General features: G+C 44.6%; 1 protein-coding gene across 1 annotated transcript in view; it reads left to right on the forward strand.

Annotated features, from left to right (window-relative positions):
• Window positions 1–18,667, forward strand: part of PCSK6 (proprotein convertase subtilisin/kexin type 6) — a gene marked incomplete at its 5' end in the record, with an annotated part of 254,118 nt that overhangs the window by 104,260 nt on the left and 131,191 nt on the right. Inside the window, one exon of the mRNA XM_089655547.1 lies at window positions 5,795–5,967. Coding sequence (XP_089511673.1) covers window positions 5,795–5,967 — 173 coding nt within the window. The remainder of the gene's footprint in view (window positions 1–5,794; window positions 5,968–18,667) is intronic.

The following is an 18,667-nucleotide window of genomic DNA, read 5'->3' on the forward strand; positions in this document are numbered from 1 at the left end:
TGGATCCATCCTGCCTTGTATCATCGGTTCAGGCTGGTTGTGGTGGTGTCATGGTGTGGTGGATCCATCCTGCCTTGTATCATCGGTTCAGGCTGGTTGTGGTGGTGTCATGGTGTGGTGGATCCATCCTGCCTTGTATCATCGGTTCAGGCTGGTTGTGGTGGTGTCATGGTGTGGCGGATCCATCCTGCCTTGTATCATCGGTTCAGGCTGGTTGTGGTGGTATCATGGTGTGGTGGATCCATCCTGCCTTGTATCATCGGTTCAGGCTGGTTGTGGTGGTGTCATGGTGTGGTGGATCCATCCTGCCTTGTATCATCGGTTCAGGCTGGTTGTGGTGGTGTCATGGTGTGGTGGATCCATCCTGCCTTGTATCATCGGTTCAGGCTGGTTGTGGTGGTGTCATGGTGTAGTGGATCCATCCTGCCTTGTATCATCGGTTCAGGCTGGTTGTGGTAATGGTGTGGGGAGATTTTCTTGGCACACTTTGGGTACCAATTGAGCATCATTTAAATGCCACGGCCTACCTCAGTATTGTTGCTGAATGGTCCGAAAAAGAGAAAATATCCAGCGAGTGGCAGTTGTGTGGATGAAAATGTCTTGTTGATGTCAGAGGAGAATAGACAGACTGCTTGTTGTGACATTCAGATGGTAGGGTCAGAATTTGGTGTAAACAACATGAAAGCATGGATCCATCAGTGGTTGAGGCTACATACTGTCACCCTAGCATGGTGACACTGTACTACTTATGAGGGGTGATGAAGATTTTATTGTTTTTTACACTGATTGCTTTTATACCCATAAAGGCTGTAAAAGCAATCATTTCTCCTTCTCTCTGTCTGCATTCTTGCCGCCATTAAGAACTACTGTGTGAGCTGTGATTGGTCACAGCTTGTCACATGGTACAAGGCTGTTGTGAATAGCCCTGTACCATGTGACCTCTGTGATCATTCACAGATATCACACGTAGTAAGCAATGATGTCAGAAATGACATCTTGCTTACTACTCTGCATGTGATCACTGATTGGCCAATCAGTGATCACATGATTGGGACCTCACACAGAGGTCCTGTACAACGATCGGTGTTCCCCTGTGTCCGGAGAACACAGTGGGCACTGGATCACGGTGCTGCGTTCTCCTAGTCCAAAATGGCGGGCGCTGTTTATGAACGGCAACCCGCCCCTGGACTGCCACTGTCCGGCCATTTGTATAGAGCGTCCGGACAGCATGTGGTTAAAGATTCTGGTGAAAAACTCTTTGGACTAAAAAGATCTGGATTCGATTTGCTGGTCTCTAGTAGATGATGGGTTGGATACCTTTCCCAGCCTTGGGAGGACCCCTTTCATGGACGTATCTCCTAATTTAGTTCTTGAGTCTGCTCTCCCGAATCCGATTATTACTGAGTCATCAGGGAACCATTCTGTGGGTCATTGTTTTGACCTGACTTTCACTTGGCACCAGCTAAACCATTACCTTAAAAAAAAAAAAAAAAAGTCTAGGAACACTAATTTTGTGACTGGTGTGTGTCTTCTACAGCCAAGGTATGGCCTTTGAAATCTTCTCAATGGACGATCACAACTTGGCAGCATAGAGGTTCATCATTTAAGTGCCACTCTCTGCTTGAGGAGAAACTTCCATGGTTAGAGGGCCTTGGTTGTGGCAGCTCCCCTACTATTTCTCCATCTCTGGGTGTACGCCTGTCACATGCCCCCCTTCGCATCAGGTGTCATCGCCAGAGTGCCCCCCTTCGCATCAGGTGTCATCGCCAGAGTGCCCACCTTCGCATCAGGTGTCATCGCCAAATTGCCCCCCTTCACATCAGGTGTCATCGCCAGAGTGCCTGAAAACGGGAGACGGAGATGTTGGAGTGCTGTGGCTGGACAGAGAAAGTGCAGAATCTGTAGGAGGAGTCCTGCGCTCCTCTCTTCTTCCGACTCCAGAGATGAGCCTCTCCATGACTGCACGGACTGTCCTGCTCTTTGCTGCCATCTGTTGAGACATGGTAGGTGTGCTGTTGAGACAGCTGCAGGAGAGGTGCGAGGGCAACATGAAACGGCCTGGCAGCCCGGAGGGCCTTGCTTATGACACATGTGCTATATGGACTTCAAGAAAATTATTTTACAATACAAAAAAAAATTTTTTTTTCTTTTCTGGAATTTCTCTTTTAAGGCCCCATGTACACGGGACACTTCTAAACTATGGAAACCGACTGCTGGAAAACATAGGTTAAAAAACGTCTGTTTAGCTGCGTTTGCATAACACTTTTATGTGCGTTTGTGTTTACAAGCGTTTTTTAAGCACAGGAGAACTTCCCAAATGCCCAGAATGCACTGAAAAGTGGTAATTTAACTATTTCAGACTGTTTCAGAGAAATACAGAGAGTAGAAGCAGAGACAGCAGTATGTGTTAAGATTAGCTTAGGTGCGAGTTGCTCATTAACATTTCTTTTGTTTCCAAGGGTGGGAAAGGTGTCTGGTGGAGGGAGTCATTAAAGCCACATGGCAGGGGGTCTTCATGAGGAATTTGAGGTGTGAATGGTCATTAACATATCTTTTGTTTCCAAGGGTGGGAGAGGTCTGAGGTGTGAATGGTCATTAACATATCTTTTGTTTCCAAGGGTGGGAGAGGTCTGAGGTGTGAATGGTCAATAACATATCTTTTGTTTCCAAGGGTGGGAGAGGTCTGAGGTGTGAATGGTCATTAACATATCTTTTGTTTCCAAGGGTGGGAGAGGTCTGAGGTGTGAATGGTCAATAACATATCTTTTGTTTCCAAGGGTGGGAGAGGTCTGAGGTGTGAATGGTCAATAACATATCTTTTGTTTCCAAGGGTGGGAGAGGTCTGAGGTGTGAATGGTCATTAACATATCTTTTGTTTCCAAGGGTGGGAGAGGTCTGAGGTGTGAATGGTCAATAACATATCTTTTGTTTCCAAGGGTGGGAGAGGTCTGAGGTGTGAATTGGTCATTACAATGTGCGACAAGCTTAGTAGGAACATCCTGTGTTCAGTGTTTTTGTCCATCTGAGTACCTTGAAAACGCTTTGCATGCATTTTTCATGATGAAAAAAGGCTCTGGACAGCATCGGGAACTGGAAGAGTTAAAAAAAAATATTTTAAACACTTATAACCGCGATTTGCCACATTTACAAGCGTTTTGCATTTGAAACGCTGATAAAATCGACTGCTGAACGCAAGTTTGGTGCGTTCATAAAAACGACTGTAAACGACGATGTGTAGATGGACACATAGGAAAACATTAGGGAGAGTTCAGGGGCTGCTGAAAAAATGCCAAGCGGCTCGTAAACGTGAGTTCATCAGCTGCAGTGTACATGAACCCTAAAGTGGAAATCTTTGGTTCATTACATTCCTCACCCATCTTGTTTGCTTCTTTTTTTTTTTTTCTTTTTTTCTTTTTTTATAATTCCCTCGTCTTGTAAACAGAGCTCATTTAGTAGAAATGCATGCATAGCTTGTACACATGACGTGTGGACACGGCAGCGAGGCTGTAAAATCTGTTGGTATGCGCAAGAAAACAGAGCGGTTTTGTGGTTGGATGATTGAAGTAACGAGGAGAGGTTTCTCCGGTGACCAAGCAAAGAGCGCAGCGAACGGCGAAACGAGTAGAACTGCTTAATTGTCTGCCCTGGTCATTAAATCGGAAGGCCTTGTTATTTGTATGCAGGGAGATGCTGGCTCTGCGATTTTATAAAAACTGCAAAATCTCTGCTTTGAGTACAAATTTAACAGAGATCCTCGGCTCTGACAGTTAAAAAAACATTGCGGTCGTGCGGTCAGTGGAGACGGCTTCTTACATTTCACAAGTTGTTACTTTTCGAGCTGGAGCACTGAAAGCCATCTCTTGTCATTGAAAGAGCAACCATACGGGCCCTGCTGATTCGCTGCCACAACGCCGCTCCTTCGCTGCCACAACGCCGCTTCATCTTTGTTATTTATTTCAGGTACTTGTATAGCGCCGTCAGTTTACATATATATATTGTACATTCACATCAGTCCCTAACCCTCAAGGGGTGTACAATCTAATGTCCCTAACTCACATTCATACAGTTGTGTTCAAAATAATAGCAGTCAGACATCACTAACCGGATCAATCACTGTTTTTGGTAGAAATGATATTTCTACATGGCAAATAATTTACTAGCAGGTGTAGTAGAGTAATAGAAATCCAACAGACCCAACAGTCATGACATGCATGCTGCTGATTCTGTGTCATTGAATCACTCATTGAAAGGGGCGTGTTCAAAATAATAGCAGTGTGGAGTTCTATTAGTGAGGTCATTCATTCTTTGAAAAACAGGTGGCAATTATTGCCCTTATTTAAGGAAGGAAGGCAGCAAATGTTGGACATGCTGGTTACAGTGCATTTCTCTCTGAAATTCTGAGGAAAATGGGTAGTTCCAGACATTGTTCAGAAGAACAGCGTACCTTGATTAAAAAGTTGATTGGAGAGGGGAAAACATATAAAGAAGTGCAGAAAATGATCGGCTGCTCAGCTAAAATGATCGCAAATGCTTTAAAATGGCAACCAAAACCTGAAAGACGTGGAAGAAAGCGAAAAACTACCATTGTAATGGATAGAAGAATAGCCTAAATGGCGCGGACTCAGCCAACAATCAGCTCCAGGAAGATGAAAAAAGGTGTAAAGTTCCCTGTGAGGACTGTTACAATTAGAAGACGCCGATGTGAAGCCAAGCTATCTGCAAGAAGCCCCCGCAAAGTCCCACTGTTGGAAAAAAGACATGTGCTGAAGAGGTTACAATCTGCCAAAGAGCACATTGACTGGCCTAAAGAGAAATGGCGCAACATTTTGTGGACTGATGAAAATGCCCTTGAAATGGGTGTTCCAACAAGACAACGACCCCAAACACTCCAGTAAACGTGCAACATCTTGGTTCCAGACCAACAAGATGGACGTTATGGAGTGGCCAGCCCAATCCCCGGATCTTCATCCAATAGAAAACTTGTGGGGTGACATCAAAAATGCCGTTTCTGAGGCAAAACCAAGAAATAGAGAAGAACTGTGGAATGTCGTCCAATCATCCTGGGCTGGAATACCTGATCACAGGGGCCAGAAGTTGGGTGACTCCATGCAACACAGATGTACAGCAGTTCTCAGAAACAGTGCGACTACAACCAAATATTCATGAAGTCAGTCAAAGGAAAGCAAAATCTTCAAACATTTCTCAGTTTATATAGTGAATGTTTGAGTTTGTAAAGAAGAATACAAACACTGCGATTTTTTTGAACCGTCTAATATTCACTTTTCCATTTTTTTAGAGGAACAACACAAAATCATGTTGTGATTTGGAATAGAATGTGTCGTGTTCCCAATGCATTTGTGTGGATGGAAATAAAAGCTATTAGAAGGATTTTCAGCTTTATTCAGTTTTTTCAACACACTGCTATTATTTTGAACACAACTGTACATACACATACTAGGGTCAATTTAGACAGGTGCCAATTCACCTACCAGCATGTCTTTGGAGTGTCGGAGGAAACCGGAGTACTTGGAGGAAACCCACGCAGGCACAGGGAGAACATGCAAACTCCAGGCAGGTGGTGCCGTGGTTGGGATTCGAACCAACGACCCGAGTACTGCCAGGCAGAAGTGCTAACCTCTTAGCCACTGTGCTGCCCCATCTTTGATCTGTGGGAGCGACCTTAATTCGTTGCCACTTGTCCAAAGATTGAGGTTGTTGTCCTCTCTATTGTAATTTAACTGCAATTTATTTATTTATTTTTTAATTTTTTATTTTTTTTTATTTATTTTTTAAGGAATTCGCATGCTAGACGGGGACGTAACAGATGTTGTCGAAGCCAAGTCCCTCGGCATCCGACCTGACTACATTGACATTTACAGCGCAAGCTGGGGCCCCGATGATGATGGCAAGACTGTGGATGGGCCTGGACCTCTGGCCAAAAAAGCCTTTGAAGAAGGCATCAAAAAGGTGATTATTATATTATTATTATTATACAGTATTTATAAAGCACCAATAGTTCGCTCAGCGCTGTACATTACAAAGGGGGACAGAACATGTGACAGAACAATACCAATACAATGCAAAACATGAGGGGATCGAGGGCCCTGCTCTTTCGAGCTTACAATCTAGAAATCTGATAGACTTTACCATAGGTGGGGGATGGGGGGGGGGGGGTTCAAGCAGAAAGTTGGATCTGATATCTTAATCTCGGCCATGTAAGCAGTGTGCAGTAGACATGTTTCGTTTTGATTTGTTATTTAAGTAATTTTGTTTAGATAAATTTGTTTAATTCGTTTTCCACATTTTTTTTTTTTCTCGTTTTGTTTTCGAATTCAATTAGAATTTTCTAAATGTTTGACTGAATTCAGAAAAATCGAATTAGAAAAGTATCGAATCTGCATTCAAATTTATTTCTTTTCAATTTCGGAAGACGGTTATAATTTTTTAAATTGTATTCTTTTCTATTCTGTTGATTTTTTCCATTGTATTCTCTTCCTATTTATTCTATGTTTTTCTACCTTTTTTTGTTATATTCTGTTATGTTTTACTCTGTTCTTTTCTATTCTTATGTTTGCTATATTTTTTTATTTTTATTTTTTTTATTTTTTTTTTATTTTCTGTTCTGTTCTATTCTGTTATGTTTTAATATGTTCTTTTGTAGTCTATTCTATTCTGTTTTATTCTATTCATTTCTATTTACTATTCTAGTTTACTATTTTCTTTTCTATGCTATTCTATTCCTTTATTTTCTATTCTATTTTCTTTTATATTCATATCTATTCTGTTCTGTTTTCTTTTTTATTCTATTCTCAATTCTATTCTTTTTTCTATTATATTCTGTTATGTTTTACTCTGTTCTTTTCTACTCTATTCTACTGTTTTATTCTATTCTTTTCTATTCTGTTTTTTTATGTTCTATTTTATTTTCTATTATATTCTGATTTACTCTTTTCTACTCTATTCTATTCCTTTATTTTCTATTCCATTTTAGTCTATTTTTATTTTCTACTCTATTCTATTCTGTTTTATCCTATTCTTTTCTCTTCCATTTTTTTTCTAGTCCTTTATTTTCTATTTTATTCTATTTTTTTTTTCTATTCTACTTCGTTCTGTTGTATTACTTTCTTTTTATTCTGTTCTATTCTTTTATTTTCTCTTGCTTTATTTTCTATTCTATTTTTTTCTATTTTACTTTGTTCTTTTGTATTGTTTTCTTTTTATTCTGTTCTGTTCTTTTTCTATTCCTTTTTTCTATTCTATTCTTTTATTTTCTATTCTATTTCTAAAAATTGCTAGAAGGAAGGGGAGGATGTTTATGGTGGGAGAACACGCCCGAAAAAATTTACCTTTTTTTTTTTTTTTCTGCAGTAGCACCCCTCCTAGACAGGTGCTAGGTTAGATCGACTTAGTTCTTGGCCCTCTCAGTGTAGCTGCATGCGATTATTTTGGTCTGTTCTGTGTTTCACTGGCTGCAGAGTTGACCGATTCCCACCTGTCTGTCTGGTAAAGGTTCTGGAAAATAGTGGGCTGGGAGAGTCAAATCTGCAGCCGAATATTTATGCAGCTCTGGCCAATCCCTGTGGAGAGGTGCTCAGATGGTGGCTGGGAGCGAGCATAAATAACCTGGAGCTTGGAACAGGAGAGTCTTGTCCTAGGAGGAGGGGAGATCAGCCTGGAGGGCTGCTGCCTTCCAGGAAAGCCTGCCATGTGCTTGCTGTTCATTGAGGTCCAGGCTGGACTAGATGGGGTGGGGGAGGGGCTATTCTGCTAAAAGCTGCTGGAGCTGAGTGAGGGACTTTCATCTGGGGATGTGGTCTGGTATCACAGGAGAGGTGTCTGGAAGATATTGGAAGGGGACATCTAATCATCCATGGGCATTAGTGAGTACAGGTCAGTGTGAGGGGTCCTGAAGACTGTGTGCTTCTGCCGCCCCTCCTGTGCTAGAGTCAGCCCTGCTCATAGTGGCCCATGGTGTCCTGGTATAGCTCAGTCCTGCTCATAGTGGCCCATTGTTCATGGTGTCCTGGTATAGCTCAGTCCTGCTCATAGTGACCCCAGTGTTCATGGTGTCCTGGTATAGCTCAGTCCTGCTCATAGTGGCCCATTGTTCATGGTGTCCTGGTATAGCTCAGTCCTGCTCATAGTGGCCCATTGTTCATGGTGTCCTGGTATAGCTCAGTCCTGCTCATAGTTGCCATTGTTCATGGTGTCCTGGTATAGCTCAGTCCTGCTCATAGTGGCCCATTGTTCATGGTGTCCTGGTATAGCTCAGTCCTGCTCATAGTGGCCCCAGTGTTCATGGTGTCCTGGTATAGCTCAGTCCTGCTCATAGTTGCCATTGTTCATGGTGTCCTGGTATAGCGCAGTCCTGCTCATAGTTGCTCATTGTTCATGGTGTCCTGGTATAGCTCAGTCCTGCTCATAGTGGCCCATTGTTCATGGTGTCCTGGTATAGCTCAGTCCTGCTCATAGTGGCCCCAGTGTTCATGGTGTCCTGGTATAGCTCAGTCCTGCTCATAGTGGCCCATTGTTCATGGTGTCCTGGTATAGCGCAGTCCTGCTCATAATGGCCCATTGTTCATGGTGTCCTGGTATAGCTCAGTCCTGCTCATAGTGGCCCATGGTGTCCTGGTATAGCTCAGTCCTGCTCATAGTGGCCCATTGTTCATGGTGTCCTGGTATAGCTCAGTCCTGCTCATAGTGGCCCATGGTGTCCTGGTATAGCTCAGTCCTGCTCATAGTGGCCCATGGTGTCCTGGTATAGCTCAGTCCTGCTCATAGTGGCCCATGGTGTCCTGGTATAGCTCAGTCCTGCTCATAGTGGCCCATGGTGTCCTGGTATAGCTCAGTCCTGCTCATAGTGGCCCATGGTGTCCTGGTATAGCTCAGTCCTGCTCATAGTGGCCCATTGTTCATGGTGTCCTGGTATAGCTCAGTCCTGCTCATAGTGGCCATTGTTCATGGTGTCCTGGTATAGCTCAGTCCTGCTCATAGTGGCCCCAGTGTTCATGGTGTCCTGGTATAGCTCAGTCCTGCTCATAGTGGCCCATTGTTCATGGTGTCCTGGTATAGCTCAGTCCTGCTCATAGTGGCCCATTGTTCATGGTGTCCTGGTATAGCGCAGTCCTGCTCATAGTTGCCCATTGTTCATGGTGTCCTAGTATAGCTCAGTCCTGCTCATAGTGGCCCATTGTTCATGGTGTCCTGGTATAGCTCAGTCCTGCTCATAGTGGCCCCAGTGTTCATGGTGTCCTGGTATAGCTCAGTCCTGCTCATAGTTGCCATTGTTCATGGTGTCCTGGTATAGCGCAGTCCTGCTCATAGTTGCTCATTGTTCATGGTGTCCTGGTATAGCTCAGTCCTGCTCATAGTGGCCCATTGTTCATGGTGTCCTGGTATAGCTCAGTCCTGCTCATAGTGGCCCCAGTGTTCATGGTGTCCTGGTATAGCTCAGTCCTGCTCATAGTGGCCCATTGTTCATGGTGTCCTGGTATAGCGCAGTCCTGCTCATAATGGCCCATTGTTCATGGTGTCCTGGTATAGCTCAGTCCTGCTCATAGTGGCCCATGGTGTCCTGGTATAGCTCAGTCCTGCTCATAGTGGCCCATTGTTCATGGTGTCCTGGTATAGCTCAGTCCTGCTCATAGTGGCCCATGGTGTCCTGGTATAGCTCAGTCCTGCTCATAGTGGCCCATGGTGTCCTGGTATAGCTCAGTCCTGCTCATAGTGGCCCATTGTTCATGGTGTCCTGGTATAGCTCAGTCCTGCTCATAGTGGCCCATGGTGTCCTGGTATAGCTCAGTCCTGCTCATAGTGGCCCATGGTGTCCTGGTATAGCTCAGTCCTGCTCATAGTGGCCCATTGTTCATGGTGTCCTGGTATAGCTCAGTCCTGCTCATAGTGGCCATTGTTCATGGTGTCCTGGTATAGCTCAGTCCTGCTCATAGTGGCCCCATTGTGCATGGTGTCCAGGTATAGCTCAGTCCTGCTCATAGTGGCCCATTGTTCATGGTGTCCTGGTATAGCTCAGTCCTGCTCATAGTGGCCCATGGTGTCCTGGTATAGCTCAGTCCTGCTCATAGTGGCCCATGGTGTCCTGGTATAGCTCAGTCCTGCTCATAGTGGCCCATGGTGTCCTGGTATAGCTCAGTCCTGCTCATAGTGGCCCATTGTTCATGGTGTCCTGGTATAGCTCAGTCCTGCTCATAGTGGCCCATGGTGTCCTGGTATAGCTCAGTCCTGCTCATAGTGGCCCATTGTTCATGGTGTCCTGGTATAGCTCAGTCCTGCTCATAGTGGCCATTGTTCATGGTGTCCTGGTATAGCTCAGTCCTGCTCATAGTGGCCCCATTGTGCATGGTGTCCAGGTATAGCTCAGTCCTGCTCATAGTGGCCCATTGTTCATGGTGTCCTGCTATAGCTCAGTCCTGCTCATAGTGGCCCATTGTTCATGGTGTCCTGGTATAGCTCAGTCCTGCTCATAGTGGCCCATTGTTCATGGTGTCCTGGTATAGCTCAGTCCTGCTCATAGTGGCCATTGTTCATGGTGTCCGGGTATAGCTCAGTCCTGCTCATAGTGGCCCATTGTTCATGGTGTCCTGGTATAGCTCAGTCCTGCTCATAGTGGCCCATTGTTCATGGTGTCCTGGTATAGCTCAGTCCTGCTCATGGTGTCCTGGTATAGCTCAGTCCTGCTCATAGTGGCCCTTTGTTCATGGTGTCCGGGTATAGCTCAGTCCTGCTCATAGTGGCCCATTGTTCATGGTGTTCTGGTATAGCTCAGTCCTGCTCATAGTGGCCCTTTGTTCATGGTGTCCGGGTATAGCTCAGTCCTGCTCATAGTGGCCCATTGTTCATGGTGTTCTGGTATAGCTCAGTCCTGCTCATAGTGGCCCATTGTTCATGGTGTTCTGGTATAGCTCAGTCCTGCTCATAGTGGCCCATTGTTCATGGTGTTCTGGTATAGCTCAGTCCTGCTCATAGTGGCCCATTGTTCATGGTGTTCTGGTATAGCTCAGTCCTGCTCATAGTGGCCCAGTGTTCATGGTGTCCTGGTATAGCTCAGTCCTGCTCATAGTGGCCCATTGTTCATGGTGTCCTGGTATAGCTCAGTCCTGCTCATAGTGGCCCATTGTTCATGGTGTCCTGGTATAGCTCAGTCCTGCTCATAGTGGCCATTGTTCATGGTGTCTGGGTATAGCTCAGTCCTGCTCATAGTGGCCCAGTGTTCATGGTGTCCTGGTATAGCTCAGTCCTGCTCATAGTGGCCCAGTGTTCATGGTGTCCTGGTATAGCTCAGTCCTGATATTTGCTGCTGCAATGGACTCTGCTCAGATTCTGAGGAAGATTAGAGTCCTCAAGTTGCTGCTAAAGTTACCGGAGTCACTCCAAGCCTGTTCTGCATTAAAGCTTGAGAAAAGAATACCCCATGACTGTTCATAGAGCCAAAGGAGTGACTGTGTGCCTGGCTGCGGGGCCACTACGGGAGAAGACCCTAGGGACCTTAAACTGCGGGCCCTGCAGGAGTGAGAGCTACACTGTAACCAACAAGATACAAGGTGGTCATCCTGCATCAGCAAGGTGCTGCCCCCTACAGAAGGACAACAAGCCAGCAAGGATGACGACTGGCAAGGCAGCTGGTGGTCACAAAGACCGTGCAGAAGACTCTGAAAATGGAAGTTCAGGCCTGGCCAAGACCACCGAGACCCCCGTAATACCCATCTCCAGTCCGGAGGAATGTATCAGAGGTGGTCTTACTGAAGGGTTGTATTCAGAAATAAACGTCCTTCTATGGTGGGAATAAATCCAAGTGCCCCGATAATGTGTGACAACAATCAATGGGTGGTAGAAACATGGCAGCCGCTACTGTGCGAGACTTCAGCCGTATGCCTGATACACCGCAGACCCCTCACCTCACCATACACCGCAGACCCCTCACCATACACCGCAGACCCCTCACCTCACCATACACTGCAGACCCCTCACCTCACCATACACCTCAGACCCCTCACCTCACCATACACCAGACCCCTCACCATACACCAGACCCCTCACCATACACCTCAGACCCCTCACCTCACCATACACCAGACCCCTCACCTCACCATACACCACAGACCCATCACCTCACCATACACCGCAGACCCCTCACCTCACCATACACCGCAGACCCCTCACCATACACCTCAGACCCCTCACCTCACCGTACACCAGACCCCTCACCTCACCGTACACCAGACCCCTCACCTCACCGTACACCAGACCCCTCACCTCACCGTACACCAGACCCCTCACCTCACCGTACACCAGACCCCTCACCTCACCGTACACCAGACCCCTCACCTCACCGTACACCAGACCCCTCACCTCACCGTACACCTCAGACCCCTCACCTCACCGTACACCGCAGACCCCTCACCTCACCGTACACCGCAGACCCCTCACCTCACCGTACACCGCAGACCCCTCACCTCACCGTACACCGCAGACCCCTCACCATACACCGCAGACCCATCACCTCACCATACACCGCAGACCCCTCACCTCACCATACACCGCAGACCCCTCACCATACACCAGACCCCTCACCTCACCATACACCTCAGACCCCTCACCTCACCATACACCAGACCCCTCACCTCACCATACACCACAGACCCATCACCTCACCATACACCGCAGACCCCTCACCTCACCATACACCGCAGACCCCTCACCATACACCTCAGACCCCCTCACCTCACCATACACCGCAGACCCCTCACCATACACCTCAGACCCCTCACCTCACCATACACCAGACCCCTCACCATACACCTCAGACCCCTCACCTCACCATACACCAGACCCCTCACCTCACCATACACCAGACCCCTCACCTCACCATACACCTCAGACACCTCACCGTACACCGCAGACCCCTCACCTCACCGTACACCGCAGGCCCCTCACCTCACCGTACACCGCAGGCCCCTCACCTCACCGTACACCGCAGGCCCCTCACCGTACACCGCAGGCCCCTCACCTCACCGTACACCGCAGGCCCCTCACCTCACCGTACACCGCAGGCCCCTCACCTCACCGTACACCGCAGACCCCTCACCTTTTTCTTTTGTTCTTTTTATGGTCTCCCTTTTTTTTTTTTTTTCCTTTTTTCCCTCTTTTTTCTTTTCTGTTTTTCTTTTTCTTTTTTTCCTTTTTTCTTTTCTGTTTTTCTTTTCTGTTTTTCTTTTCTGTTTTTTTTTTCTGTTTTTCTTTTCTGTTTTTCTTTTCTGTTTTTCTTTTCTGTTTTTCTTTTCTGTTTTTCTTTTCTTTTCTTTTTTTTTTTCTTTTTCTTTTTCTTTTTTTCCCTCTTTTTTTCTTTTCATCCTTTTTCTTTTATTTCTTCCTATTCATCCCCATTTTCATCAGTTATCATCCCTCCTCCTGTCCTTGGTTTCCAGCTAGAGGCAAGGCGGAATTTGGTCACTGTAGTCTTTTGCCTTTTGGACAGCACAGGACAGAGGCCCGTCAGTAAACCATACAAACTATCTAAATTAATGCACTCAGTGTCACAATATTCCAGCCTGGTTTCATGGACTTCAAGTTCTGTATAAGGGCTCGTTCACACTTGGCTGTTTTACCAACGCTTGCCAAATGCCCCTATAGTGTTTGGCAAGCGTCGGTCCGGCGTTTGCAGAGCGTTTTTTAACGCTCGGCAAACGCTCCGCATGCGCGGTTTAGCGGTGGTTGCCGAGCGTTAACATCTCACAAACGCCTGTAATGCAGTTTGAGTGCTGTTACCGCTCCACAAACGCCCCGCAAACCACATCGCAACCGCACCGCAAACACCAGCTGGGCTTTTGCAGAGCGGCACCATAGACGAGAATAGGAGGCTTCAACACCTCTTGACTCGACCAGAGGCGTCCGTTTTGCCGCGACGCAAACGCTCCCGTTAGAACAGCACCAGGTGCTGTAATGTGCAGAATTGGCAGAGGCGTTTGGGAAGCGGTAAAAACACAACGCTAGTGTGAACGTAGCCTAAAAGGGCCGATTCTAGCAGAGGGCTGCTGTTTTGGGTTCTAAAGTTGAATGCCTATAAAAAGCCAGTAAGGGTCCTATAGGCAACGGGTTAAGGAATAATGACCCCAAAAACAAAAATGTATTATATTGCTGGTTACTAGACTTTAAATGTGGTGGCTGCATTAGTTTTCTTTTTTATGCTTTTTTTTTCACCTAGTGATCCAGCCAGTAACACTTCCTGTCTCCACATTGGAACGGACACACCCTTTAGACGGCAGCTTTGTCAGTCTGGGGGGGAGGGGGAGGGTAGTGTTGGATGGACTTGACTAACAAATTAAAGTGATAACAAACTCAAAACTACAAATGTAATATATTGCAGCTCACCAATCATTAGATGTGGTGTCTGCATTAGTTTTTTAGGCTTTTTTCACCTGGTGATCTCATCGGCCACCTGTATTAGAACGCCCCCACTCTGGATGAAGGAGAACAGGCGGCACATTTGGACAGCAGCATTGTCAGTCTGGGGGGGAGGGGGTGTTAGACTAGCAGATTTAGATACACTAACAAATGTAAGCCAAACTCAAAGCTAAAACGTTATAATAAGTTTGCAACAAACATTTTTTTCTTTGTCCTTTAGGGATAAAGGTTTTACATAAAAGCTGATCAATGTAGGCAACCCTGTCCGTAGTAATTGGTTTGTCCCAACCCTCTAACTTCTATTTTTGCTTCAAGGAAGTTGAAAACTAACAGACTTCCTGGCCAGATCACCAGGTGAAAAAAAGGGAGAAAAAAGCCTAAAAAGAAAACGAATAACTCCGTTAACCCCTTCTAGTCCGGACACTTCTCCCCCTTCCAGTCCGGACACTTTCACCCCCTTCCAGTCCAGGCCAATTTTCAGCATTCAGCGCTATCACACTTTGAATGACAATTGCGCGGTCATGCAACACTGTACCCATGTGAATTTTTTAGCATTTTTTTTGAGACAGATAAAACTTTATTTTGGTGGTATTTATTCACCACTGGGATTTTTATTTTTTTGCTATATAAAGTCCAAACATTTTGAAAAAAGGGTTTTTCTTATAAAATTTAGCAAATAAATCTTTCTTGATAAATCTTGGCCAAAATTGATTCATTTATTATTTAGTAAAAAAAAATCCCAAATTCGTTTATAACCAAAAATTTAAATTTTTCTAAAAATGTTTTTTTTTACTTTTATTTTTTATATATTTTTTTTTTCGTTTTGTTGTTTTTAAGCATACTGTCACCCTAGCAGTACAGTGTCACCATAGTGATACTGTACTACTTGTAGGGGGTGATGATTTTTTTTTTTTTTTAACACGGATTGCTTTTACACCCATAAAGGCTGTAAAAGCAATCATTTCTCCTTCTCTCTGGCTGCATTCTTGCAGCCATTGAGAACTACTGAGTGAGCTGTGATTGGTCACAGCTTGTCACATGGTACAAAGCTGTTGTGAATATCCCTGTACCATGTGACCTCTGTGATCATTCAGATTTCACACGTAGTAAGCAAAGATGTCAGAAGTGACATCTTGCTTACTACTTTTCATGTGATCACTGATTGGCCAATCAGTGATCAGATGATCGGGACCTCACACAGAGGTCCCATACGATGATCGGTGTTCCGCTGTGTCCGGAGGACGCAGCGGGCACCGGATCGTGCTGTTGCGTGCTCCCAGGATGTCAGTGACACCAAGTCAGTTCCCTCCCCCCAGTGTCAGAATGCCCACCACAGTCCCGCTATAAGTCACCGATCGCTGTCATTACTAGTAAAAAAAAAAAAGAAAAACCCCTTAAATCCCAGTATATATCCCGCCATTTGTAGACGCTATAACTCTCTCTTAAACCAATTAATTTACATGTATTGGGATTTTTTTTTTTTAGCCAAGACATGGAACAGAATACGTTTTGGCTGAAATTTGACGAAATTGGATTTTTTAAATTTTTGTACTGGCTTAAACAGGCCATACATGGGTTGAATACCAAATGATTTTTCGATCGAAGATTGAAAACGTTGTTCATTCTGTAATCCGATGATGCTATCAATGATTTCGAAAATCAGTTGTTTTTTACAAATTTTCCAGCACGCCCTATAAACGGATAGGAGAGGAACCACAAAAATCAGCCGGTTGCCATTGCCCCACTAACGGTGCGAAAATCGACTGATTATTCTTCGGTCCGATTTTCGAACAAAGAATTGTTCGGAAATCGACCCATGTATGGCTGGCCTTATGAAGGTCAGTGCTCCCTGTGACTGTGCATGCAGCCTTGTGCTGCCATCTGTTAGCGTGGCACAAAACTACACTCAAAACTTTTTTGATACCGCCTCGTATTTTAATTAATTTTTTTATTCTGTACGTGTGCATTTTATGCCCCGCCCTCCGTGTGTTCTGTGCTGTGATTCCATTATGAAATATCACCTTCTAGATACCTGGCCTGATCAGTATGAAGACTTGTCAGCAGCTGTCAGCTCAGTGTCACACAGTGGTCGGGTCCAGATACAAAACACAACTATATATTTCTATTGTGTGCAGAAAAAAAACATTTCCCACTTGCTGGTCCTCCGCTCCTGATGTGGTGTGAGGTCATCATACAAGATTTCCAATGACACGGGTCCTTGTGGTCAGGGTGTGAATCCAGCTGACACATCGGACACATGTTCTGTGTATGTGATAAGACACGGAGGGGAGGTGCCCGTGTTGGCTGCAAGCCCAAGTACTAGAGAGGTCATCCGAATATTGCCGCTGGGGACCGCTGTTACAGCTGTGTGGGACTGATGAATGTCCAGCGCTGTCAGGGCTGGATTGTCTTTTTTCCTTTTGCTTTTTTTTTTTCCTTTTTTTCGTTTTCCTTTTTTTTTTTTCTTTTCCTTTTTTTTCTTTTCTTTTTTTTTTCCTTTTTTTTTTCCTTTTTTCTTTCTTTTTTTCCTTTTTTTTCTCCTTTTTTTCTTTTTTCCTTTTTCCTTTTTTTCCTTTTTCCTTTTTTTTCCTTTTTCCTTTTTTTCCTTTTTCCTTTTTTTTCTTCTCTTTTTTTTTCTTTTTTTCCTTTTTTCTTTTTTTTTCATTTGTTTCCTTCTTTTTCTTTCTTTTTTTTTTACTTCTTTTTCATCTTTATCTTTTATATCTTTATCTTTTATTTCCTCCTATTTATCCTCATTTTCATCAGTTATCATCCCTCCTTCTCCTGTCCTTGTTTTCCAGCTCTGGAGGCAAGGCAGAATTTAGGCATTGGAGTCTTGTGCCTTTTGGAGAGCACAGGACAGAGGCCCGTCAGTACACCATAAAGCTATTCCATATAAATTAATGCACTCGGTGTCACAATATTCTAGACCAGGTTTCATTGGGTTCAAGTTCTGCAATAAAAGGGCTGAAAGCACCGCACTACTTTAACTTGTAAATGTGTGGGGTTTTGTTTTTCATGTCTTTTTGTTTGTTTTTTTAACACAACTAGAGCTTTCTTTTGGTGGTATTTGATCACAACTTTTTTTTTTTTTTTTTTTTTTTTTGCCCTATAAATGAAAAAAGACATTTTGAAAACTTTTTTTTTTTACTTTTTGCTCTAAAACAGATCCAATTAAAAATAAAAAAATAAAATTTCTTCAAAAATTTTAGCCAGATTGGTGTGGAGAGAGTATGGCGGATTGATGACCTTCAGCTATATCCTACAAGATAAACTGTAAAACCTGAGCCAGATGGGCTTTGTTTCTGGTATGCAATAACGTTTCATTTGTCCTGACTTGAGAAGGATTAAAAAAACATTCTGTATGCAGTTGAGTTCAAACGTTTGCACCTCAAACCCCCGCCCCCTGGCAGAAATCGTGAAATTTTGGCATTGATATTGAAAATGACTAATCATGCCAAAAAAAACTATCTTTAACCACTTCCAGTCTGGACACTTTCACCCCGTTCCTGCCCAAGCCAATTTTCAGCTTTCAGCGCTATCACACTTTGAATGACAATTGCGCGGTTATGCAACGCTGTACCCATATGAATTTTTTTGCATTTTTTTGAGACAGATAAAACTTTATTTTGGTGGTATTTATTCACCGCTGGGATTTTTATTTTTTTTTGCTATATAAATGAAAGACTCCAAAAATTTTGAAAAAAAGTTTTTCTTATAAAATTTTGCAAATAAATAATATTTCACCATAAATCTTGACCTACAGTTACAGAATATGAATCCCATTAGAAATAAAAGAAATATGTTTTGCCTGCTCACTCATGTTTTCTTTAACCACTTCCCGTCTGCCCGTTGTATATAAACGGCCGGACGGTGGCAGTGCAGGGTCAGGTGGCCGTTTATAAACGGCCTCCCCGAACCCTGCTTGTGCGTGCTCCCTGGGAGCGCGCAGTACCGTGATCCAGTGCGCGCTGTGTCCACAGTGGAACACCGATTGTCGTACGGGACCTCTGTCCGAGGTCCCGATCATGTGATCACTGATTGGCCAATCAGTGATCAAATGCAGAGTAGTAAGCAAGATGTCACTTCCTGACATCATTGCTTACTACGTGTGAAATCTGTGAATGATCACAGATGGTCACATGGTGCAAGGATATTCACAACAGCCTTGTACCATGTGACAAGCTGTGACCAATCACAGCTCACACAGTATTTCTCAATGGCTGCAAGAATGCAGCCAGAGAGATGG

Source organism: Staurois parvus, unplaced genomic scaffold (assembly GCF_062004578.1).
Source record: "Staurois parvus isolate SC_StPar_1 unplaced genomic scaffold, SC_StPar_1.0 ptg000845l, whole genome shotgun sequence".
Classification (NCBI taxonomy): domain Eukaryota; kingdom Metazoa; phylum Chordata; class Amphibia; order Anura; family Ranidae; genus Staurois; species Staurois parvus.